Here is a 24,200-nt window from a genome sequence, read left to right as displayed (position 1 = left end):
CTGGAGGTTTCTTTTTGCAGCTCCAGCAGGAGGCACTGGCAGAGTATGAGGAGAAACTGAAAGGCCTGAATACAGAGGTGCAGGAGATGGTGAAGAACTACACAAGAGCAGGATTTCTTGGAGTGCCACAGACTCAGCAGGAAGCAACTCAGAGCCTTCCTGAGGGAGAACAAGGCTCTGCAGAACAACAGGAAGAAAAGCCCCCAGCAGCAGAGGTGTCCAGGCTTAGAGCAGCCATGGCTGAGCCCCCAGGAGCTGAACCAGATGGCAAGATTGAAGCAACCATTTTGTGAGAGGCACTTCCCTTACTGTTCCACTTCAGGAAGGTTTATGGAGCTGCGTAGTGAAGACCAGCCTAACAAACTACTGCTGTCCCTTCCCACTCCAGGGAACTCCTGAAATCCTTCAGGAATTTACTGCTCTATTATCCTAGGTATTGGTACCTAGAGATCTGCCCTTCACTCATTGTGTCTTCCTCAACCTTAGCACAGAGGGGTTTAAGCAGCACAAAGAGACCTGTGGCTGGAGAGAAGTGAGTTCTTGGCATCCACAGCAGCAGCTGCATGAAAAATTCAGTCTGGCTTCAGACTCCAGGTTTTAGAGTAACTTTCCTCAGCATCTACTACATGCAGCTCTTCACATCAGCATGGGCTCAGAGCTAGATCTCTTTGAAGGAAATTTAACTGGGAGACATTCTCCAGTAACAACCTCATATATTCCTACCAGTTGAGGGCTAGCCCAGAATACAGCTTCCTGAGATACATCCAAGTGTGGGTGGCCAAACTGTCCTCTAAAGCACCATTCCTTCTGGCAGCACTACCTGCTCATGTGGAGCCAGCCTCAGGTTAGAGGACAGGTCAGCTGGACAGAACCTTGGACCAGCTGGTGACAACAGACAGCTTCCATGCACAGCCAGGGCTGGCTTTGTAGCTGCTCACACTCCCCAGGCAGCTGAGGACAGCACATTGCTGTCTGCACACCAGGACCCAGCATTTCCCTCTGTGGAAATGGGCATTACCAGCACTGGGGCTACCTTCATTTTCTGGCCTGGCCTCTTCTTGTGTGTCCTGTCCTGTCCTGTCCTGTGATCCTCTCTCTTGATTTCCACTTTGCCTCTCACAAACCTTCAGGCAGGTTCTCAGATCTGAATCCATATCTCCTGAAGACCCTGAGCAGGCTTCTTGGGCAATTCTAAGGCATATTGTGAAGAGTCAAAGAGCTTTAACATTTGTTCTAGTCCCCTCAAAAACACTTGCAGAGTTCTCCTCTGCAGAAGCTGGATATTTTTGGAGCTTCACTGAATTTTTTTTCTTATGTAGCTAAATTAGTTCCATATTATGGGCTTAGGGTAACTACAGTGAGCAACCTAAATTATTTGAAAATGATTGTGTTGCTCAAATAAAGAGCCAGCCAGCTACAGTACCCCCAGGGTTCCCTTAGACAGCTCAGTCCTGGTGGTCTTAGGCTGATGGATGGGCTCAATGATCTTAGAGCTCTTTTGCAACCAAAACGATTCTGTGAGTTTGTAAAACACATTGAACTGTCCACTCAAGTGCAGAAAGTTCTCAGGAGCTCTTTTCCATGCTGCCATCCCAGTTGGTGACAACAGGGGGCTCAGCAGTGACCTGTAGAACTCCTTTCCTGTTAACTGGGAAATCCAAACTCCTCAGCTGTGTTCTTTGCTCACTTCCCATTTCTCCCTGCAGCCTGGGCAGCTGCAGCTAACAGCAGTTTCCCTTTAGGGACAGAAGTGAGAAATCTTGTTCCAAGGTCTAACTTGGAAAAGTTGCCCAGCTGTATGATTTCAAAGGCTGAGTGGCCCTCAGCCTCTCACAGCCCTGACAGGTGCACACTGCTCTCTGTCTTCCCTAACAAACCCTTCTAGCAGAACACAGGTGGAGGGACAGATGCCCAACATTTTGGTCTTGTCATTCAGCAGCAAAGGGCTAGGTTCCTCATAACCACCTTTCCATCTCCCCAGACCTCAAATATTGTGATGACAGAACTTGCACCTACTTTCCCTCACCTGTTTGGTGGCCTTGTGACTCAACAGCTTTGACACAGCAAGTTCTTAGCTCTTCCAGCAGGAGGAACTGGAACCATATTGTCCAACTCTTTTCCTAGCACCATGTGGGACAGATTCTGCTCGTGGATGCTAAAAAAAAGCAGGAAACAGCAATAATTCAGCTCAGCTACATCCCAGCCTTCCTCACACCATGTCCTGAAATAATCTTAGCCCAGGAATTAAGGTTTGGCCTCCAAAAGTCTGTGTGCACCAGGTCACAGGGACCCTAAAAAGAGTCACTCCTCTTCAGTCACCCATCAGTACCCAGCAAGCATCATTAATAGAGGGGGAAGGAGATCCACTTGGGGAACCCAAAGCAAATGGGAACTATTTGTCCTAGGGATAAACCACTGTAGGTCAAATCTTCCAGTTGTGCATGGAAACAACAAAAGCCAAACCAACAACCACCAACAACCCCCACCTAAACACTGCTGAAAAAAAAGAAAGGGAGATGAAACCCCCCCACCCTCACCTTGTAGTTGAGCAGATCTGGGACTGCATCAAGTCTTGGTACCAGCAGCCTGGAGAACTTTGTGCTGGTGAAACCTTCAGAGTATTGATGTGACTGGTCCTTTTACTGCTGCCTTACAGAGCTGCAGAGGGTGGGGTGGCTTTGAACTAACCACAGAGAAGAAACAGGTGAGACCATGGTCTGAGAAGAAGCTTATTCCATCCTCTTGTTATCAAAACCTTGGCCTTAATTTGAGACAGTAGCAGGGAGGTGTGCTCCTGGCTGAAGCCACAGTCTCTCTTCTCTCCTCAAGATGTTCAGTGCCACACTGCAGCATAATCTCTGTCACAGAGTCCCCTGTTTGCCCCTCAACTTGCTCTTCAGGTTTGTCTTTCCTGGAGCAGGGAGCTCAGTGGCAACAAACCTGCAGCCTGAGAGCAGTTCCACCTGGACACTGCGCAAAAGACATGTCCTGAAGTGCTGCTATCAGCCACCAACCAGCTCACCTGGGGCTGGGACAGGATCTTCCCAGCCTGCTCTGCCATCAAGAGCAGCCCACATCCCACCCCCTGGTGGTAACTTCATACTGGAATTGTACATTTCTGACTTATTTATTGTCTACAGAAATAAAACCTTGCATTTCTTAAAACATGGTGAATGGGAACAAGGCCCAGGTGTTGCTCAATGCACACACAGGTTCATAGACATCAGGTACCCCAAGTTCTCTGCCATCTGTGCCCACAGGTCTCAGATGCAACTTCTCCAGTCATTAAATCTGCAGTGAGGGGGAGGTTGTTAACCACAAAATCCTCCTCACACAACATTTGCCTCTGTCTCATTCTGTCTTCAGCATCCCTCACCAAACTCAGAGCGAGCGTCTTCCTGAGTGGACCCAAGGATTTGGATCAGATATTTGGAAGAAGTTTTTGATATGGAGGGTGGTGAGACCCTGGCCCAGGTTGCTCAGAATGTTGGGAGATGCCCTATCCCTGGAACCATTCTAGGTCAGGTTATTTGGGGCTTTCATCAGGTTGCAGATGTCCCTGCTGCCTGCAGGGGGGTTGGACCAGATGAGCTTTAAAGGTCCCTTCCAGCTCATTCCAGGATTCAATGATTCAATTACTTATTGTAGGTAACCAAATTAACAAGATACTGAACAGGCTGCACAGGGAGGTGGTGGAGTCCCCATCCCTGGAGGTGTTCAAGAAACATGGATATGGCACTTCGGGGCATGGTTTAATGGCCACAGTGGTCTTAGGCTGAGGGTTGAACTCGATCTGAGAGTTCTTTTCCAACCCAAACAAGTCAATGATTCTATACAAACAAGTACAGCAGGGAGCTGACAGCAGCTGCAGACTCCCTGTTTGATGCAGCAAATTGTTCAGATAAATTTAAGCTGCCGTCTTCAAAGGGCTGCTGCATGCTGACTGCCAGGGCTGTGCCAGCATGGAACAGGCTGTGGAGCTGACAGGAGGGAGCCACGAAAGGGAAGGATTCAGGTGAAACACAACACAAACCAGCAGAACACCCTGAGACACGAGTGGAACCTTGTCAGAAGCATGTACAAAGAGATACTCAGAGAAGGCAACATGGAATCATAGAACACCAGGTTGGAAGGGACCCTCAAAGGCCATCTTGTCCAACCCCCCTGCAGTCAGCAGAGACATCTCCATTTCCAGCAGGTTGCTCAAGGTCCCAGCAAGTTTGACCTTGAATGTCTCCAGGCATGGGGCCTCTACAACAGCTCTGGGCAACCTGTTCCAGTGTCTCACCACCCTCATTGTGAAGAGCTTCCCCCTGATGTCCAACCTAACTCTACCTTTCTCTAGTTTCAAAGCATTGCCCCTTGTCCTATCATCTCATGTCCTTGGGAGCAGTCCCACCCCAGCTTCTTGTAGGTCCCCTTTCTGTCCATATTGGACAGGAAGTTGGATCCTTTCTGCATTCTGCACAGATATTCTAACAATGAAATTTTAAAATGTTAGGCTTGTAGCAACCATTCCAGGGCCTCTGTTTAGTCAGGGTTGGGCCATGGTATTAGATGTTAAATCCATCACCCCCAGGCTGGGAGGGTTGGGGCTGTTCGGCCTGGAGAGAGAAGGCTCCAAGGGAGACCTTAGAGGACTTCCAGTGCCTGAAGGGGGCTAAGGAGAGCTGGGAAGGGACTTTTGAGAAGGGCTTGCAGTGATAGGACAAGGGGCAATGGCTTTGAGCTGGAAGAGAGGAGATTTAGAGTGGAGATTAGGAAGAAATTTATTAGAGTAAGGGTGGTGAGACACCAGAACAAGTTGCCCAGGAAGGTGTTCGAGGCCAAGTTGGATGAAGCCTTGACCAACCTGGTGCAGTGGAAGGTGTTCCTGCCCATGGCAGGGGTCTTGGAACTAGATGCTCTTTAGGGTCCCTTCCATTCTGTGGTTCTGTGGTCACTGAGAAATGTTTGTTCCAGCATCCAGACTCTCCTCTGGTGTGTTCTTGCTTTAAAAGCTACACAGCCCCAGAACAGAAAAGTCAGCCCAGACTTCAAGGTCCACGCATCCCTTACATCTCTGAGCTACAGAGATGATTTAAAGCATCTCAGCAGCGCAATAGGCTTATGAATAAATCAAGATCTACTTTAATTTAAAACACAAGTGCAAAGGATTCACAAGTACAGACGAGCAGGATCGTTTGTCTCAAATTAGAAATCTTCTCAAAGCCCTGCTCCTTTGCATAAAAAAGCAGAATATCTGGAATACAGAAACATTTTACATCAAAAAATTTTCCAGTGCAGCTAAAGAGGAGCTAAACAAATTCATTTCAGTCAACTTCATCAGCCCCAAACTTAGACAGCCAGCCTTGGCACACCATCTGCCATCCCTCTCCTGGCCACAGGCAGGGTGCTATCAAGGGACAACCATGTCACCCTTCAGCAGGTATCTGAGAGAAGGGAGGTGAACACCCTTCTGAGGTGTTCCTCTCACCTGGGTCTACAAAGCCAACCTAAACCCTTTGCAGACTGGGTGCCCACCATTTGATGGCTGGCATCAGTGCAGATGAATTCCATCCCAAATTACTTCAAGTAATCAACTGTGGCTTCAATTTTGAAGCAAGGATCAGTAACTGGAGTAAATAGCAGAGGACAGAGCTGATTGACATCTCCTGAAGAAAATGCAGTTCTGAGGTTAGTTTCCAAGACAGTGGGACTGGCCCAAGAACAACTTCAATCCCAGTAAATTTGTATCTGGAGTTTCCAAACAGGATCCCAGTTCCACATGTAAGATTATATCTGGAGACCTCACCACAACACACAGCATTACTGTACAATGTCACATCCTGACCTAGAGACCCTTAGCTAGCTCATGATCAGGAGGTGTATCATACAACAGAGCTAAATCTATTGGCAAACATCTGACAGAGCTGTTGAGACAACCAGTAACCTTCTGAGCCTATCAGCAAAGGATGGGGGGGAAGGGCACACCAACAATGAAACACACATCCAGAGCTTCCCTTCTCCCCTGCAGGGAGCAGAGGAGGTGATAGAGGCTCAACAAAACACCTCACACGGACACAAAAATTTCTCCTGGGACTTTCAGGACAGCTGAAACCTGTTCATTCAGTCTCCTAGAGCATCCTCAAAGTGCTAACCAACATTTGTTTCTGGGCAGCACCTTCTCAGCCTCTTGGAAAGAAAGGTGCCTGGGAACCAAACACAGGAACAAGCTGTCACAGACCCTGGAGCCAGCACTGGAGGTGTTGCAGATGGTGAATCTTCTACCACAAGATCCTGGTGGCAAGAACACCTTCATCACAGAGTCTGTTTCAAGGCCTGGATCCAAAGGTTTCCCCTTCCAAAAGTTCAAGATCATGAAATGGATTCAAGATTGACCACTAAACCGTAGATATTCCTCAGCAAAAGAGAAGCAGGTTGATGCAAGAGAGCCACTTAGAAACAAGTATGTACACATCACATCTGCTCCCTGGGAAAGGACCTTCAGCTTTGTAGGGCTGCCTTTCACCAAGGGAAGTTAAAATCATCTGGGAAAAAGTCTCAGGGTGGGGGAAAAATAATGTTGAGTCTTTGTGCATTGTTAGCGAGTTTGAAGGGATCTGTTCCCCCAAACATACATTTGGGTCAGCTCAAGACTCCAGTGGACAACTAAGGAGGTGAAGATCACATTTCTAGTTGGGAAATATTGTTCCAGTTCAGTAGACAGCAGCCAAGGTTTGCAGAAACTTGCAGACATTCAGATACACAACTTCAGGCTCCATTTGTTGGAAGAAGTGATCCACAAGCCATGAGACACCTGCTTTACTCTTGAGACATCCTTGTTCTTACTTGGATCTGGTACGTGTTGATTGTCTTCAGCAAAAGAAGCCACAAAAGGCTGAGAATGCCAGGACAGTGTCACAGCCATCTTCTAAAACGATTGCTGACAAGTTCCAAGCACCATTCACAGGAGGAGACTCCTGGTCTCCTGATATGTTTGGGGTTTCTAGAAACATTTCTCTTTTCTAGCATTTGTCCTTGAAATCAGCAGGTCGAGGTGCGCTTCCTGTACTGCTGGATGAGGGGCACCAGGCACTCTGGAAGCCCTGTCTGGAGCAGAAAGGGGTGATCCAGAAGTTCTTGTGCTGTTGCTCTTTCCAGTGGATCCCGGGTCAACATCCTTTCCAAAAAGTCTCTCAGAACTGGGGAGGTCTGTGGGAAAGAACCAACCAAGTCAGCCCAGAAAGGAACCAGCAACAGAGGGGTTTATTCTGGAGAAGACTGAGAGGAGATCTGAGTGTTTCCCCTGCCCCAGGATTCATTAGATTCCAGCATTAATCATAACAACAGATGGTTGCATGATGTTGAGCTTGATGACCACAGAACCATAGAACTGCTGAGGTTGGAAGAGACCTCTGAGATCATCAGGTCCAACCACTCACCTGGAGCTCACAATCCCACCACTGCTGCTGAGCCACTACTACTAAACCATGTCCCTCAACACCACATCCACACAGATTTAAAACATTTCCAGGGATAGTGACTCCACCACCTCCCTGGGCAGCCTGTTCCAGTGCCTGAGAACCCTTTGTGGGAAGAAATTTTTCCTAATATCCAACCTGAACCTCCCCGGGCACAACATGAGGCCATTTCCTCTTGTCCTAACACTTGTTGCATGTGAGCAGAGCCCAAACCCCCCCTCACTCCAACCTCCTTTCAGGGAGTTGATCTTGAAGGTTTCTTCCAACCTCAACATTTCTATGATTCTATGACATCAGAAAGATATTAACTAGGGAGGACAGCTGAAGAGGCTTTGATTTGCATGACCAGGTTTATGCCCAGGTGACCTTACTTTATTAGGGCTATATCTCAAAGCAGCCACTAGCTGTCAGCACCAGCTTGCAGCCACTGAGGCACCAGGGCCAAAGACTTCCTCTTGAAATGTGTCCCATCAAGACCACTCTCAGAGCCATATACTCGGAAGGGCTGATAGGAGTTGTTTCCCCATGACCACAGATTCACAGAAGGCACTGGGTTAGAAGTAACCCTCAAAGGTCATCTTGTCCAACCAGCCTGCAGCCAGCAAGGATGTCTCCACCTAGAGCAGGCTGCTCAGGGACCCGGCAAGTTTGACTTCGAATGTGTCCAGGGATGGGGCCTCCACCACTTCTCTGGGCAACCTGTGTCTCTCCACCCTCATTGTGAGGAGCCTCCTAACATCCAACCTAACTCTGCCCTGCTCTAGTTTCAAACCATTGCCCCTCGTCCTATCACCACAAGCCCTCCTAAACAGTCCCTCCCCAGCCTTCCTGGAGCCCCCTTCAGATACTGAAACGCAGCTCTAAGGTCTCCCCAGAGCCTTCTCTCCTCCAGGCTGAACAAGCCCAAATCCCTCAGCCTGTCTTCATAAGAGAAGTGCTCCAGCCCTCTGACCACCTTAGTGGCTTTACAAGTGTCCCTCATATGCTCACCCTGTGGAAGTTTTTCAGCTTGGGAGGAGGACTGTCACGGAGTCTCTTCATTGCTTGGACTGGTGAGTCACTAAAATATGGGGGCTCTCCATCCACCATCTCTATCACCATGATCCCCAGAGACCAGATATCCACCTGTAGGAGACAAAGTCACATCAATACAGTCAACAGTTTGTGCTTTGCTGCTTTCCTCATGATCAAGACAGGAGGCAATGGGCACAGACCGGAACAGGGTGGTGGAGCTGTGGAATGGGCTGCCCAGAGATGTGGTGGAGTCTCCATCTTTGGAGTTATTCAAAGCCCACCTGGACACCATCATGGTCTAGGTGACCTGCTCTGGCAGAGGAGTTGGACTCAATGATTTCCAGAGGTCCCTTCCAACCCCTGTGATTCTGTGATCACAACACCCCACCCCTGACAAACAGTACTGAGAGAGTAAAACTTTAACCCCCTTGATGCTGCTGGACTCCTCACCACAGTCAAACAGTTTCCACCTTGGCCTGGGCCACACTGGTGTTGCAACATCTGAAGGTCTGCAAGTACCTGCTTGTGCTACACCTGGTTGGTTGGTAAACAAAACTAACCAGGCTGCTGCCACCTGCCTGGGATTTCATCTGTGCCCACCCTCCTCCCCTCCCTTCCTGGCATTGATGGATTTACTGATCCATATCGTGTCCTAGGCCACTCCTCCCCAACATCTGTCCACACTGCAGCAGATGCAAGCCTAAGCCAAGCTCCAGGAGTAAGGAAAGGGCAAGTTTACATCATGTTCCCAGAAGCAGAATCACCTGGTTTCCCTCCTCTTTTAGCAAATATTGATATCATCACAAGGTTGCATTTACATCTTAAATAGACTCTAGAGGCTCTTCCTAGAAAATCCAACAGTTATTTTCCTGTGATACTTCCAAAATTATCATGCCCTGGGACTGGACACTGCTGAGGCCACACCTCAAATCCTGGGTTCAAGTTTTGGTCACCTCACTCCAAAAAAGACATTGAGGAGCTGGAGCAGGTCCAGAGAAGGGCAATGAAGCTGAGGAAGGGTTTGGAGAACAGGGCTGGGGAGGAGCAGCTGAGGAACCTGGAGTTGTTCAGCCTGGAGAAAAGGAGGTTGAGGGGAGGTCTTACGGCTCTCTACAGCTCCCTGAAAGGAGGCTGGAGCCAGGTGGGGGTTGGTCTCTTCACCCAAAAAACAAGTGACAGAACAAGAGGAAATGGCCTCAGGTTGCCCCAGGGGAAGTTAGGTTGGACAAGAGGAAAAATTTCTTCATGGAAAGGGTGTCAAGACCTGGTCCAGACTGCCCAGGCAATGGTGGAGTCTCCATCCCTGGAGGGTTTTAAAAGCTGTGGAGCTGTGGTGCTGAGGGACATGGTTCAGTGGTGACCTGGCAGTGCTGAGTTCATGGTTGGACTCAATTACCTTGGAGGTCTTCTCCAACCTTAATGATTCTATGATTATCTGGTCCTTCTTCTGACATCAGAGAGGTGGTCCCTTACCTCAGTAGTGTATGGTATCCTTGCAATAACTTCTGGAGCCATCCAGTAAGGAGTACCTACTAGGGACTTTCTTTTGGGTACATCTTTACTGATCTGAGCACAGAAGCCAAAATCTGAGAGTTTGACCTGTCCAAAGAGAAAAGCAACCAACTTGAAAACATGGAAAGAAACACAACGAAGGCTTAAGGGAGTAGAAGGACCAGGTACAAAGGAAACAAGGAGGCAGGTTAAGGCTGCAGGAGCAGAAGGCAGGAAGCAGTTTGCCAGAGGGACATCATCATACCCTTCCATCCAGTGTCAGAAGAATGGAATCACTCTTAATGTCTCGGTGAATGACCCCCTGAGAGTGAAGATAGGTCAGAGCCTGCAGCACTGATTCACACACTGTTGCAATTTGCTCTTCATTTAGCCTGAAATTAAAAACACAGAACATGTGGAGAGTTCCTACTCATGGGTCCCCTTGAGGCACAGAGTAAATGTGAAGTTGAACTGGAGGTAGATACTTTGGTTCCCCATGACCATGAATTTTGGTTCCCCATGACTGTGACCATCTCACTTTCACCATTTTTCCATGACTTCTGGGAACCCTTTTGTCTCCATGCTTTGCAATTTGAAATTTCCAGGAGTCTAACCCAGAGAAACTTCATCTTAGACCTTGTATCTGAAGTCATCCTGCAAGATGCTGTTTCCAGCAGTTCTGACAGGCAGGACTGTGTCTTCATGCCAAGGTGCTGCAGTAACTGTTGAGACAGCTTTTTCTTGAGGAAACATAGGAAAGCTATGGCTCACAAGGGCTGTTGTGCAACTTCATCCAAAAAGCATCTAAACACCTCATGTGTCAGTGAAGATAGGGATCCCTCAGAACTGTCACACAGATGGACATCTTGGATACTCTCACTCCTAAGGGCAGCACAGGTGACAAGCAGGGCAAACCCCTCCTGAATTGTATCACTCTGTTGGCACACTGAGCATGAGCACCAAGAACCTTGTCTTTGGAGGATCCTGCTGTTTGGAATAGCAAAGCAAGGACCTTCAGTACTGCCTCATTGTCACCCAGACGAGATTCTGAACCTTCAGAATTTCATCTGAATCTTCAGAAAAAGGAAAGCTCATCCCAGACTTCCTTGGTCAATCTATTCATTGGCAGTTTACAGTCTCACAGGATTGCTGGGAAGCAGGAGGACAGTGCTCCAGGGTCATGGGTAAGACGCACTCATAACTGCATCACCAGAGCACCTCGTGAGTGGGACTCTAGAAGCCATTTGAGAACAACTTCTTTGCCCTCCAGAGAGGCTTGGGGCATTAATGAATACAAAGTGATGTAGATAAGAAAGCAAATTTAGGAGAGTGTCCAGCAGTTGCTATCTTTAGGCAATGAAATTTGGGAAGAAGTCCAGATCTCAAGGCTCTGCTGCACTTCTCCAGAGGAGTTAGTCACAAATTCAACCTTACTAAGGTTGCACCACTGAAAACTATTTCTGCATGGTCTTGAATCCTTATTCAATGAGGTTCTTGGCCAGAATTCAACAGATAAAGCAAACAATGTTTTTGGTGAGCACTATGATTCACAGGGAAGGTCATCAGAGGAGCAGTGGGTTTGTAAAGGGATCAGTGCTGTGAAGGAGATGCCTCCTACATCAGAACTATACTTCAGAGGGATGACAGTTACAACGTGTAGTAGTTCTTCCAAAGCACCACAAGACCTCTGAGGTTCACTGTTCTTCCCAGAAATCTCTCTAGTGCTCTTGCCCATCAGGAGGGAACACAAGTGTTGCCATTTCAGATTTTGCTTCATACCTGATCTGAGACACAATGTCTGTGAGGGCTCCCCCCTGCAGGAATTCCATCAGCACCCAGAGTTCCTCTCCCACTAGATAGCTCTTGTACATCTCCACCACATTGACATGTTGATAGTCCCTCATTATCACCACCTGTGAAAACACAGTGAACAACTGACCACCCCAAAATCACTAACAACAGAATCCCAGAATCCCAGCATGGCAGGATTGGAAGGGACCTCTGGAGATCATCCAGTCCAAGCTCCCTGCTAAAGCAGGGCACCCACAGTAGCTTGCCCAGCAGCACAATGGCTAAGAGGGTTTGGAATTTCTCCAAAAAGACTCCACAGCCTCTCCGAGCAGCCTGCTCCAGGGCTCCAGCACCCTCACACCAAAGAAGTTTCTCCTCATCTTCATCTGGAACCTCCTGGGCTCCAGTTTGTGCCTGTTGCCCCTTGTCCTGTCCCTGGGCACCACTGATAAAAGCCTGGCCTCAGCCTCTTGCCCCACACCTTTTAGCTCTTGCTGAGCATTGAGCAGATCCCCCCTGGGGCTGCTCTTCTTGAGGCTAAACAGCCTCAGCCTTTTCCTCCTCACAGAGATGCTCCAGGCCTCTCAGCATCCTCAGACCCTCCACTGGACTCTCTCCAGTAGTTCCCTGTCCCTCATACTGGGGAATCCAGAACTGGACACAATACTCCAGGTGTAGTATCACCAGGGCAGAGTAGAGGGAGAGGAGAACCTCCCTCAACCTGCTGACCACACTCTTCTTCATGTCCCCCATGAGACCATTTGCCTTCTTGGCCAAAAGGGCACATTGCTGACTCATGGTGATGTGATGACTTTATTGTCCACCAGCACTCCCAGGTCCCTCCCCATGGAGCTGCCTTCCAGCAGGTCAGCCCCTCCCCTGTACTGCTGCAGGGGGTTATACCTCTCCAGGTGCAGGACTTGCCCTTGTTGATCTTCATGAGGTTCCCCTCCACCCAGCTCTCCAGCCTGGCCAGGCTGACACAGACAACACTTTATCCCACCCAACAAAACCAGCATGCACAGCCCTATGAGTACAGCACAGCAGCCTCCATCCCCACGCTCATTTTAGTCCTGCTGCTAGCATCATTCTATTCAAAAGAAGACATCTCCTGCCCTTCCCTCCTTTTTGCCACACTGACTTCATGGAGGACAGCAGAACCCACCTCTCCTCACTCTACTCACCTCATTAAAAAGGAGCTCCCTGCGCTGCTGCTTCCTCAGGTCCATCATTTTCACTGCCACCTGCCTCCCTGAGTGCTTCTCTCGAGCGATGCAGACAATGCCTGTGGACCCTTCGCCAATCTTTACATAGTTCTCCAGCATCGTCCGGGGATCCCCCTGGTCCACAACCATCCTAAGGGCAGCTTTGAACTGCTCATGAGTCACAACCACGGGGTCTTCACTGGCCAGCTGCCCTTTCACAGAAGAGTCCTGAGGAAGGTGAAGGTTGCTAGAACTGGTCTGAGTCTGCCGGTTCCTGGGAGAGCCTGCCGGTGACGGCCTGCCTGGTGGCGCTGCAGCCACCTTCTCCACCGCTGGGGACTTCTGGGGGGTTCCAGCTTCTGAGATCATCCTGGGGAAGTCAGACGCAGGCTGATCTGATGGAAGAGACAGGGCTTTGGCTGCAGGGCTGCGTGGTGAACCCCATTGCTGGGGCCTGAAGAAAGCATTAGGCTTTGAGAAGAACAAATAGGACAAGTGGAAGAAAGAAAAAGTGATGGTTAGATTAACAGGAGGGAAGGGGCAGGAAGCAGTTTCTCCACTATGGCTTAGTACATCTTATCACAGAGTCACCTGGTTGGAAAAGGCCTTAAGATCACTGATTCCAACCATAACCTAACATCTTCCTGCACACAACTGTTGGGCCATGTCCCTAAGCACCTCATCCAACGGCTTTTAAACAACTCCAGCGATAAGGACTCCACCACTTTACTGGGCAGCCTGTTCTAATCTTGTAGTAGACTGGAGTGAAAAGCTTCAAGTTCTTGTCTCCAGGTCTGCCCAACAAATACTGCATGACCAGGGGAAGCCACATGGATGCAGATTTTCAAGGGTAAGTCACAGGATGGGTGCTGTGCTTTGAGCATCTCCAAACTGAGGTAGTTTAAAAGGGACCTTGCTTCAAAAAAAACCCCACCAAAACCTGTAACCCACATAAAACAAAGAAAGAAAGAAACAAACAAACAAAAAAACAAAAAAACAAACAAACAAACAAAAAAACAAACAAAAAACCCACCAAAACCCCAGCTGCTAAAAATAAAAAGCATTCCAACCTTGCCACCAAAACTCAGGGGCAACCTGTGCTGCAGAGAATTTGAAAACCCTTGTTCCGTCTGTGCCTCTGATCTTCCTTTGTACAAAGGGGAAGAGGATTCATGCCAGAGCTGTAAATCACTTTGATGTCTTGGCCTAATTCCCTCTGGGTAATTAGGCTCTGCCTCCTGACAACTCTCTCTGCACTCTCCCCAGGTACCTGCAGAGCATTCCTGGCCATCAGACACAGAATTAGCACCATGAACTGGGAGGGCTGTGGGTAACCAGCAGGAGACTTCAGCTGCAGCAAGCCACCTGCCACCTTGGCGACTCAAAACTAACCTACAGTAAGGTTGGATTTGGTGCCTTTCCCAAAGCTCTGAAGACCTTGCACAGAATGGTTTGGGTAGGTGATGATATAAGATGATGTAGTTCCAACCCCTTGCCATGGGCAGGGACACCTCCCACCAGACCAGGGTGCTCAAGGCCTCAGCCAACCTGACCTTGAACACCTCCAGGGAGGGGACATCCACAACTACCCTGGGCAACCTGTTCCAGTGTCTCACCACCTTCACTTCCAAGAGTTTCTTCCTAATCTCCAATTCAAATCAATCCTCTTCCAGCTTAAAACCATTCCCTTTTTTGGAGACCTCCCACTCAAGCACTAAGTGGACCCAACCCTGTTTGGTTTATGAGTAAGATCACAGCCTGTGGTAACGTGGCTTCGGGACACACATTCCCATAAGAGCACTTCACAGAGGTCTCCTTCCCAAGAAGGATGAATCTTGTGGTGCTCTTACTCATCCTGGACACGTTGACTAATTCCAAGTCAACAGCACCAAGCAGGTTGGGTATAAAATACATTATAGACTTGGTTATATGTAAAATAAGAGTGGATCTGACAAAGTGGCAACTTCAGAAGGAGCAAGCCAATCACTGCTATTACAGGGCAGTAGAAAAACTTCAAAGCAACCAGCTTTCCCTCTCACAATTCTGAGTGGTTAGTAATAAAGTTCATAATAACATGGGGATGGGAACCACAAGCTGACAACAGTGTTTGCAAGAGCACTCATTTCTCTGTCTCAGACAGAATATAGAGTCAGAATAACTTGAGTTGCAAGATCACAGAATCATACAATGGTTCAGGTTGGAAGGAACCTTGAAGATCATCTAGTTCAAATTCCTTGCTGTGGGTAGGGACACCTCCCACTGGACCAGGTTGCTCAAGCCCTGTCCAACCTGGCCTGGAACACCTCCAAGGATGGGGCATTTACACCCTCCCTGGGCAACCTGTTCCAGTGTCTCATCACTCTCATAGTTAAGAACTTCTTCCTGATGTCCAACATAAATCTCCCCTGCTCCAGTTTCAAACCATTGCCTCTCATCCTACCACCACAAGCCATCCTAAACAGTCCCTCCCCAGCCTTCCTGTAGCTCCCTTCAGCTACTGGACTGCTGCTCTAAGGTCTCCTCGGAGCATTCACTTCTCCAAGCTGAACAACCCCAATTCTCTCAGCCTGTCCTCTTAGGGGAGGTGCTCCAGCCTCTGACTACCTTCATGGCCTACTCTGGGCCCCCTCCATGTCCTTCCTGTGCTGAATATCATCAAATAAGGTTGAATTCTATGCACTTTGTGTTTTAAACAAGGATTTTTGCAACAGTCAGACCTGCCCAAGCCTGACACACAGCTCATCTTCACACTGCTGCTACGATAGCTTCTGACATAGAGGTGCAGGGTTGTGCCTGTCAGAAGTTCCTTCCTCATTTACCAGCTCCACCCTTGCAGTCCTGTGGAGGCATGCTCATGGCAACCAAGCATTTCTTTCCCAACTCGTTTGGCCTCAGGTTGGGAGGAGGGTGCAGAATAAAAAGGTTTTATATAACCTAGAGCATGCAGAAGGACACATCACATGCCTGCAAGCTCACACATGTTTGGCCAACCATATGTAAGTATTATCTCCTGTAATCTGACAGCCCCTACATAGAATCATAGAAGTGTTTGGGTTGGAAAAGGCCTCTAAGATCATCAAGTCCAACAGTCAACCCAAAATCACCGTGGCCACTAAACCATGTCCCCACATGGTTCTTGAACACCTCTGGGGATGGTGACTCCACTACCTACCTGGGCAGCCTGTTCCAATGCCTGACCACTCTTGCAGGAAAGTAATTTTTCCTAATCTCCAACCTAAACCTCCTCTGACAAAATTTCAGGCCTTTTCCTAATTTCCTAATACTAGGCAGAAGAGATCAATCCTAACCTGTCTCTAACCTCTTTTCAGGCAGTTGCAGAGAGCAACAAGGTATCCTCTCAGCCTCCTCTTCTCCAGACTAAAGCACATTTAGGCTCCTATAATAGCATCTCAGTTGTGCCTGATCAAGAAAAAGGGGACAAACTCTTGTCAGTGGTGTCCGTTAATAGGATAAGAGGCAATGGATGCAAACTAGAACTCAGAAAGTTCCACCTCAACATGAGGAGAAACTTCTTTGGTGTCAGGGTGCTGGAGCCCTGGAGCAGGCAGCCCAGAGAGGTAGTGGAGTCTTCTTCTCTGGAGACTCTCAAGATCCATCTGGATGTGTTCCTGGGTGACCTGTCCTAGGTGATCCTGCTTTGGCAGGGGGTTGGACTTGATGATCTCTGGAGGCCCCTGTCAATCCCCACCGTTCTATGATCCCAAGCACTGAGTCACTCTACCTTCATCTGCAGGGAAGGACCCAACTTGTTTGAGCTGCCAGACGAGGGGAACACACTGCGCAGCAGCCTCCTCTTCAAGCTGTTCTCCCTTGACTTGGAGCTGGGGCTGCCCTCCCCTGAGGGCCTGGAGTTTGCCTGTCGTAGGAGACATGGCTGAGGCCAGCACTCTTCTGACTTTCTCTTTCCCATCTTGTCACTGTCCCCAGGCAGTGTTGGCATGTGCTGCAGAGCAGAAGCACGCTGGAGGCAGCTGCCATCAGCACTCTGGAACTCTGAAGGCCCGAGGGACTGTGCTTTGGTGACCATACCATTGGGGTGAGACTGTCCTTCCAAGCGGGGTTTGTAATCTGGCCACATAGTCTGCCTCCGGGTCACCTTGGTCCCACCATTGCAGTTGAGGTAGTTTCCATATTTGTCTGCCCAGTCTGCTTCAGGACTCTGAAGATACATGTCTGGAGGTCTCTCTTCACCCAAGAGCCCGAGGGACTGTGCTCTTCTCCTGCTGGTGGGGCTCCTTCCCCTCAGAGTGTTAGAACTGATGGCAGAAAGCTTCTGGATGTCATTGAGGATCCCAGAGATGTAGCCTTCCACTTCCACCGTGCTGCCCCTCACCACGGTCTGTGAAACACAGGGGAGGAGGGAAAAAAGTTAGAGATGGAAAAACTGAGGCTGAGTTCATTTTGACAGAGGGTGGATTTTGTTTGAAGATGACTCCAGGGACTAAGGATAGAAGAGAAATTTTTCTGTCTCTTTTTCTTTGCTCCTTACTAAGGAGCAGGGTGGCAAAATGACTCCTTGGGCTCCATCCTTCTGTCAGGCAGAGCAGTCCTTTCATCCAGCCCATCCTGCTGCTGCACTCACTCTCTACAGGACATCATTAGAGCAAAGCTGGGATGTTTCTAGCACTCCTGACTGTTGTGGGGTTTTTTTGTTTGTTTGTTTGGTGGTTTTTTGTTTGTTTGTTTTTTGTTTTTGTGGTGGTTGTTATGGTTTTGAGTTTTTTTGTACTGGAAGTGTGCTGTGTGCACTACATTATTTAGACTCCACAAGCTCCTGAGAACACCAGTTCTCAGCAGAACTTACAGCAGGCCATAAGCTCTGTCTGCAAACATCACCTTGCTACTCCAACACAAGCTTCATCTCTCCCCTGTAGCACTCTCAGTAGGTGTTGTAATCATAGAATGGTGGGGATTGACAGGGACCTCCAGAGATCGAGTCCAACTTCCCTGCCAAAGCAGGATCACCTAGGACAGGTCACCCAGGAACACATCCAGATGGGTCTTGAGAGTCTCCAGAGAAGAAGACTCCACACTACCTCTCTGGGCAGCCTGCTCCAGGGCTCCAACACCCACACACCAAAGAAGTTTCTCCTCATGTTGAGGTGGAACTCCCTGGGCTTTGGTTTGTGTTTGTTGCCCCTTGTCCTATTAACGGACACCATTGAAAAGAGCCTGGCCCTTTGTTCTTGTCAGCCACCCTTCAGATATTTGTAAACACTGATGAAATCTCCTCTCAGTCTTCTCTTCCCCAGGGTAAACAGCCCCAGGTTTCTCAGCCTTTTCTCATCAGATGTTCCATTCCCTTCATCATCCCTGTAGCCTCTGCGGGACACTCTCTAGTATATTCCTGTCCCTCTTAAACTGCAGAGCCCAGAACTGAACACAATACTCTAGATGTGGTCTCACCAGGGCTGAGTAGAGGGGAAGAACCACCTCCCTTGACCTGCTGGCCATACTCAATGCACCCCAGGAGACCGCTGGCTTTCTTGGCCTCAAGGGCACGTTGCTGTCCCATGGACAACTTATTGTTCACCAGGACTCCAAGGTCCTCCTCTGTGGAGCTGCTTTCCAGCTGGTCATCCTCCCTGAGTCTGCTTTTTGCTAATGCATCTTATTCCTGACCAGTGAAGACCACACTGTTCCAACACCGCATCCCTCTGTCCTGCCAAGCTATTGTAATTAAATTGATGAACAAAGGGTCAACAACAGCTCCCAACTGCCTTGTAAGCAAAGGATGAAGAACAAGGCTTCCATCCAAACAAGCACCAGTGTTACACAAGTAGGACACTTGAAGCTCCGGGTATATGATGTAGTGCTCTGCCTTGTTTATTCTGGAGCCTGAAAAGCTTACAGAAGCTTTTTTAGTGCTGGGAACTCAAATGCTGCATTTCTTCACAGAAATTCACAGCCTAGGCTCACTCCTACACTTTCACGAGTCTCTGCCTGAGGAAAGTCCCTCCCTGGAGTGATGGCAATCTCCTGTTTGCAAACTGAACTCCAGGGATCTTTAAAGATGCTGAATTAATTACACCCAGCCTAATATTTAGCTGGTGCAAAACAGCAGCTCCAGTAATTTCCACAGAATGCCACCACAGTGCACAAAATGAGCACCTGGTTTGCTCAGTGCTGGAAAATGAAGGGCAGAGTGGGAGATTTTGGCAAGCAAGGTGAAGAAAGGACAATGCAACTCATACCACTGCAAACACATCATCAGCTTGGGGCAGGGAGGATGGAGAGCTGCTCAGTGGAGACAGACCTGCGGGTGTTGATTCACGGCAGGCTGAAGATGAGCCAGCATGCGCCCAGGTGGCCAAGAAGGCCAATGGCATCCTGGCTTGGATCAGGAATAGCGTGGCCAGCAGGTCTATGGATGTGATTGGCCCCCCTCTGCTCAGCACTGGTGAGGCCACACCTCAAATGCTGGGTTCAGTTTTGGACCCATCACTGCAAGAAGGACATAGAGGACCTGGAGCATGTCTGGAGAATGACAGCAAAGCTGGGTAAGGGTCTTAAATATAAGTCCTGTGAGGACTTCACCCTCTACAACTCCCTCAAAGGAGGTTGAAGAGAGGCAGGGCTTGGTCTCTTCTCACAGGCAACAAGTGACAGGATAAAAGATAAACAGTGACTCCACCACCTCCCTGGGCAGCCTCTTCTAATGCCTGATTGCTCTTGAAGGAAAGAAATTGTTCCTAATCTCCAACCTAAAATTCCCCTGGCACAATTTCAGGCCATTTCCTCTGTTCTACCACCTGAAGTAAAGATTTAGGAGGGAGTTCTCATTTCTCCCTAACCCAAAGCCTGATACCTGTGACTGACAGAAACTGGGGTGCTCATCATGATTTGTTCTTGATAAATCATAGAATCATAGAATTGTTTGGGATGGAAAAGGCCTCTAAGGTCATCAAGTCCAGCCATCAAGCTAAGACCACCATGGCCAGTAAACCATGTCACCAAGTGCCATGTCCCCAAATCCAGGCTGGCAGCTGGCTATTACCCTGCTATCTCCTTGGAAGCAGTTGCAAACAGATTACTTGCTTATTTGTTCCAGTCTTTTTCTGGGAATTTAAATTGCATTAGGCCCATCTGACTTGAAGATATGGAACTTATTTAAGAAGTCTCATGTTGTTCTCTTATTCTAGCCTGAGTTCTCCTTTCATGCTCATGTTAATTGTGTTAGCCTCCTGATCAGAGTTAACATTCTCAATAAAGACTGAAGAAAAATCATTAAACATTTAAGATTTCTCAGTGTCATCTGTTATTAAGCTCTCCCCCCAAATGAGCAGGGAGCAAATTCTTCCCTTCATCCTCCTTCTCTTTCTCCATGTACTTATGATTTCTCCTCTTGTCCTTTATGTTCTTTGAGAATAACATCTCCTTTTCTGCCTTGGCCTTCCAGTTTTGTTCCTACATACATTTCTTTTCTATTTGCCCTTTATAACTTGACCTACTTTCCACCCTTCTGAGCAATCCTCCCGCAGTTTAAGCTCATTAGAGTGCTCCTGATCTAACCAAGTTGGTCTCTTATTACACATTTTCTCTCTCCTCTGGATTGTGGTTCTCTCTCTACTACATTTTGAACCTCAAAAACACATTCAGGACATCATAACATGCAAGGAAATATCTCCTCCCTCTTTTCTATTACCTGCTCTTCCTGAGCAAGCTTTTCCTTTCTAAATCAGGGTCTGCTCAAACATCCTGACGTGCCATTTAAATTGCAGGTTTCTTTTTGCTTTAATTCTTACATTGTATTAAAACATGTCCCATTTAGTCCCCATCTTTTAAGCATCTTTACACATAAAGCTAAATCCTCCTTGCTCTCTACAACTGCCTGAAAGGAGGTTGGAGTGAGGTGGGGGTTGGTATCTTCTCCCTAATATCAGATGATAGAATGAGAGGAAATGCCCTGAAATTGTGCCAGGGAAGGTTGAAATTTGACATTGGGAACAATTTATTTCCTGCAAGAGTGGTCAGGGATTGGAACAGGCTGTCCAGGGAGGTGGTGGAGTCACCATCCCTGGAGGTGTTCAAAAAATGTGTAGCCATGGCACTTGGGGACATGGTTTAATGGGTGGACTGGATGACAGTTCTATGATTCTATAAACATAGTTATCATGCAGACAACTAGTTCTTTCCATGTCCCTCCTAAAATCCAAGTAGCAACATCTTTACAATTTACAGTTCAGCTTTTAGGCTCCTGTAGTTTATTTTTGTTTGGTGTTTGGTTTTTTTTTTTAACTGGGAACAAAAACTTTCCACAAGCTGGCCAGACTTTAAGCACAATAGCCCTGTTCACCATCTTTCATTTCCTTTTCCAAGAGGTCATCATGAATCTGCCTCTTGTCACCCAGCAGGTCCCTGCACTATTGAAGAGCACAGAGGCTCCAGGTGCCATTATCAACAGCCATCAGAGCAAGATGGCCACCAAAATTCACCCACCTACAAGGAGCAGCACCTGGTTTCTCCTTACTGAAGGACTTGCTTTGATCACAGAATGAAATGTGTTGGAAGGGATCTTAAAGATCATCCAGTTCCAACTCCCTACCATGAGCAGGGACACCTCCCACTAGATCAGGTTGCTCAAGGCCCCATCCAACCTGATCTTAAACAATTCCAGGAATGAGGCATCCACAACTTCCCTGTTCCATTGTCTTACCACCCTCACGGTAAAGAACTTCTTCCTTATGTACAACCTAAATCTACTCTGCTCTACTTTAAAGGAGCATTTTAAGAACTTTCTCCTGTTTACTATGTTCCACTTTCAGTTAACGTGCTGGTTTATAAGCCCTCTCAGCCTAACCCCCAGTTTAGCCTTGCTCCCTGGTGTCTGCTTCTCATCTGTACCCACCAGCAGTCAGCCAGTGCTACCCCAGCTCTCCCACTCAGGCTTTCCTCTCAGCTTCATCACCAGCCAAGTTTGCTCACCCACCAGCATGACAAACCTGCTAACAAAGGGCCCTCCATGAAGTCTCTTAGCTTCTGTCTACAACAGCTGAACACATCCTAAGCCCTGTCAGCTACCACAGGAGCTTTCACAAGTCCTTGGTGCAGGCAGCCAGTTGATGATTTGAGTGGTGACACTATTGTAACTAAGGACACTGCTCTCCTGATTTGTCATCAAGTTACTATCACTGCAAAAATCCCACTTATTAGAGCCCAGCAAGTTTGACCTTGAATGTCTCCACGGATGTGGCTTCAGCCACCTCTCTGGGCAACCTTTTCCAGTGTCTCACCACACTCATTGTGAAGACCTTCCTCCTGAAGTCCAGCCTAAATCTCCCCTCCACCAGTTTCAAACCATTGCCTCTCATCCTATCACCACAAGCCCTTCTAAACAGTCCCTCCCCAACCTTCCTGTAGCTCCCTTCAGCTACTGAAATGCAGCTCTCTAAGGTCTCCTCAGAGTCTTCTCTTCCCCAGGATGAACAGCCCCAACTCTCTCAGCCTGTCCTCACAGGAGAGGTGCTCCAGCTCCCTGATCATCTTTGTGGCCTCCTCTGGACTTGCTCCAGCAGGTCCATGTCCTTCTTGTGCTGGGGGCTCTATAGACAGACACAGTGCTCCCTGTTACATCTCACCAGAGCAGAATCACCTCTCTGGATCTCCTGGGAGATTCTTTACAGATCCCCTCTTAGCCTCATTTCAATACACATAGGGCAATGAAAAAATTGCCTCAGCTTGGTCCTCCCCAAGGAGCAGGAAATCCTATGGAACAGGAAAGAGCAGCCTTCCTCTCTTACCTTCATAGGCTGGAGTTGCATCCTTGTGATCCTGGAAGGGTCGACCACTGGCTTGGGACGCCTCAGCGTGTCTAGAATATTCTGCCATTGTGGGGGCAGGCCCACGAATTTGCCCTCCTTTGGGTCAAAGGAAGTGTGGACACGGTGCTCGAAGTTCTGCGGAGCCGAGATCTCCGGGCGTTTCTTCTTCTTCTTGCGGAACATGATGCCTGGGGCAGAGAAGGCAATGTCACCAGTGCCCTTGTGTGTCTAGGACCAATATGGCCTGCATCAGCTCTCACATAATGCTTGGACTCGATGATCTTGTCACAGAATTATAGAAGGGTTGAGGTTGGAAGAGACCTCTGAGATCATCAAGTCCAACTGCTCACCTGGAGCTCACAATCCCACCACGGCTGCTAAACCACTGCCACTAAATCACGTCCCACAGCAGCACATCCACGCAGCTTTTAAACCCCTCCACCACCTCCTTCAGCAGCCTGTTCCAGTGCCTGAGAACCCTTTCTGGGAAGAAATTGTTCCTAATGTCCAACCTGAGCCTCCCCTGGCACAACTTGAGGTCATTTTCCCTTGTCACTTGTTGCATGTGAGAAGAGACTGACTCCCACCTGGCTTCAACCTTCTTTCTGTCACAGAAGGTGATGAGGTTTGCTCTTAGGCTCCACTTCTAAAGAATCAATCACTCCAGTTCCCTCAGCCATTCCTCAAAGGACTTCAAAGCTGTCTTCAAAGCCCTTCACCAGCTTTGTTGCCCTTCTCTGGACCTGCTCCAGCCCCAGGATTCAAGGTGTGGCCTCAGCAGTCCTGAGATCTTTTCCAATCAAAACTATTCTATGAATTCTATTAGTTAATAGCATTCTCCAGTGACAAGCACGTTAACAAGAGTTGATCATCTCCTTTGCAGATGGCAAGAAGAGAGCAATGACTTGCTCAGGACCACCTAACAGGTCATGAGTTGAGGATTTGTAGTGACCTTTGCAGCGCTCTGCCCACTATGAAACTGCTCCTAGCTCAGAAAAGAACCAAACACCTGTTAGTCTACAGCTGAACTCCCACCACTTGGCTTCCTCCATTTCTACAAATTCATCTTGCCTGATATAAGTGTTTCAAATATACATGAGAGAGAGATTTAATCCTTTACAAGCTTGTACCCAGGTTACATGGCTTTGGAGTCCAGCCACTTAAGACACTGTTGATTTCACTGCAAGCCTGGAATGAAGAGGAGTTATGAAAAGGGCTCAGGTTGTCTTCTCACTGGTTAGCCCAAGTAATATCCATTTGATTCCCATTTAAAGATAACAGAGTGTTTGTCAAAGGAAGAGCCACCCAAGAATGGTTTTTGGATCTGTTTTTTCTAGCTTAGAGTGTTTGGGAGAGAGGGAGGAGGTGGTAGGTGGAAATCAAACTCTGTCAGCAGGTAGCTAAAATTAAAAAGTAAGATTCCTTTCCCTTGGGGGCTGAGAGAGTCAGTTTGT

General features: G+C 48.2%; 2 protein-coding genes across 3 annotated transcripts in view; one reads left to right on the top strand and one right to left on the bottom strand.

Annotated features, from left to right (window-relative positions):
- PLCB2 (phospholipase C beta 2) overlaps nt 1-3,174 on the top strand; it is a 45,858-nt gene extending 42,684 nt beyond the window's left edge. Inside the window, exon 32 of the mRNA XM_054390584.1 lies at nt 21-3,174. Coding sequence (XP_054246559.1) covers nt 21-293 — 273 coding nt within the window. The 3' untranslated portion in view covers nt 294-3,174. The remainder of the gene's footprint in view (nt 1-20) is intronic.
- Nucleotides 3,175-7,026: 3,852 nt separating this feature from the next.
- On the bottom strand, nt 7,027-22,929 carry PAK6 (p21 (RAC1) activated kinase 6). Of its 2 annotated transcripts, XM_054390499.1 has the most exons (8): nt 22,726-22,929; nt 16,707-17,324; nt 12,944-13,435; nt 11,748-11,881; nt 10,234-10,360; nt 9,951-10,076; nt 8,454-8,588; nt 7,027-7,194 (listed from the first exon to the last, which is right to left on the bottom strand). In XM_054390499.1, exons 1-8 carry the CDS (start codon nt 22,927-22,929, stop codon nt 7,027-7,029), a joined length of 2,004 nt encoding a protein of 667 aa, XP_054246474.1. The 2 variants fall into 2 exon arrangements, with proteins under 2 accessions (XP_054246474.1, XP_054246475.1); XM_054390500.1 differs by lacking the exon at nt 8,454-8,588.
- Between the last annotated feature and the right edge of the window lie 1,271 nt (nt 22,930-24,200).

This window comes from Indicator indicator, chromosome 21, assembly GCF_027791375.1.
Source record: "Indicator indicator isolate 239-I01 chromosome 21, UM_Iind_1.1, whole genome shotgun sequence".
In the NCBI taxonomy this organism is placed as follows: domain Eukaryota; kingdom Metazoa; phylum Chordata; class Aves; order Piciformes; family Indicatoridae; genus Indicator; species Indicator indicator.
Note: the sequence above shows the minus strand (reverse complement) of the source record. Positions and strands in the feature narration are given on the sequence as shown.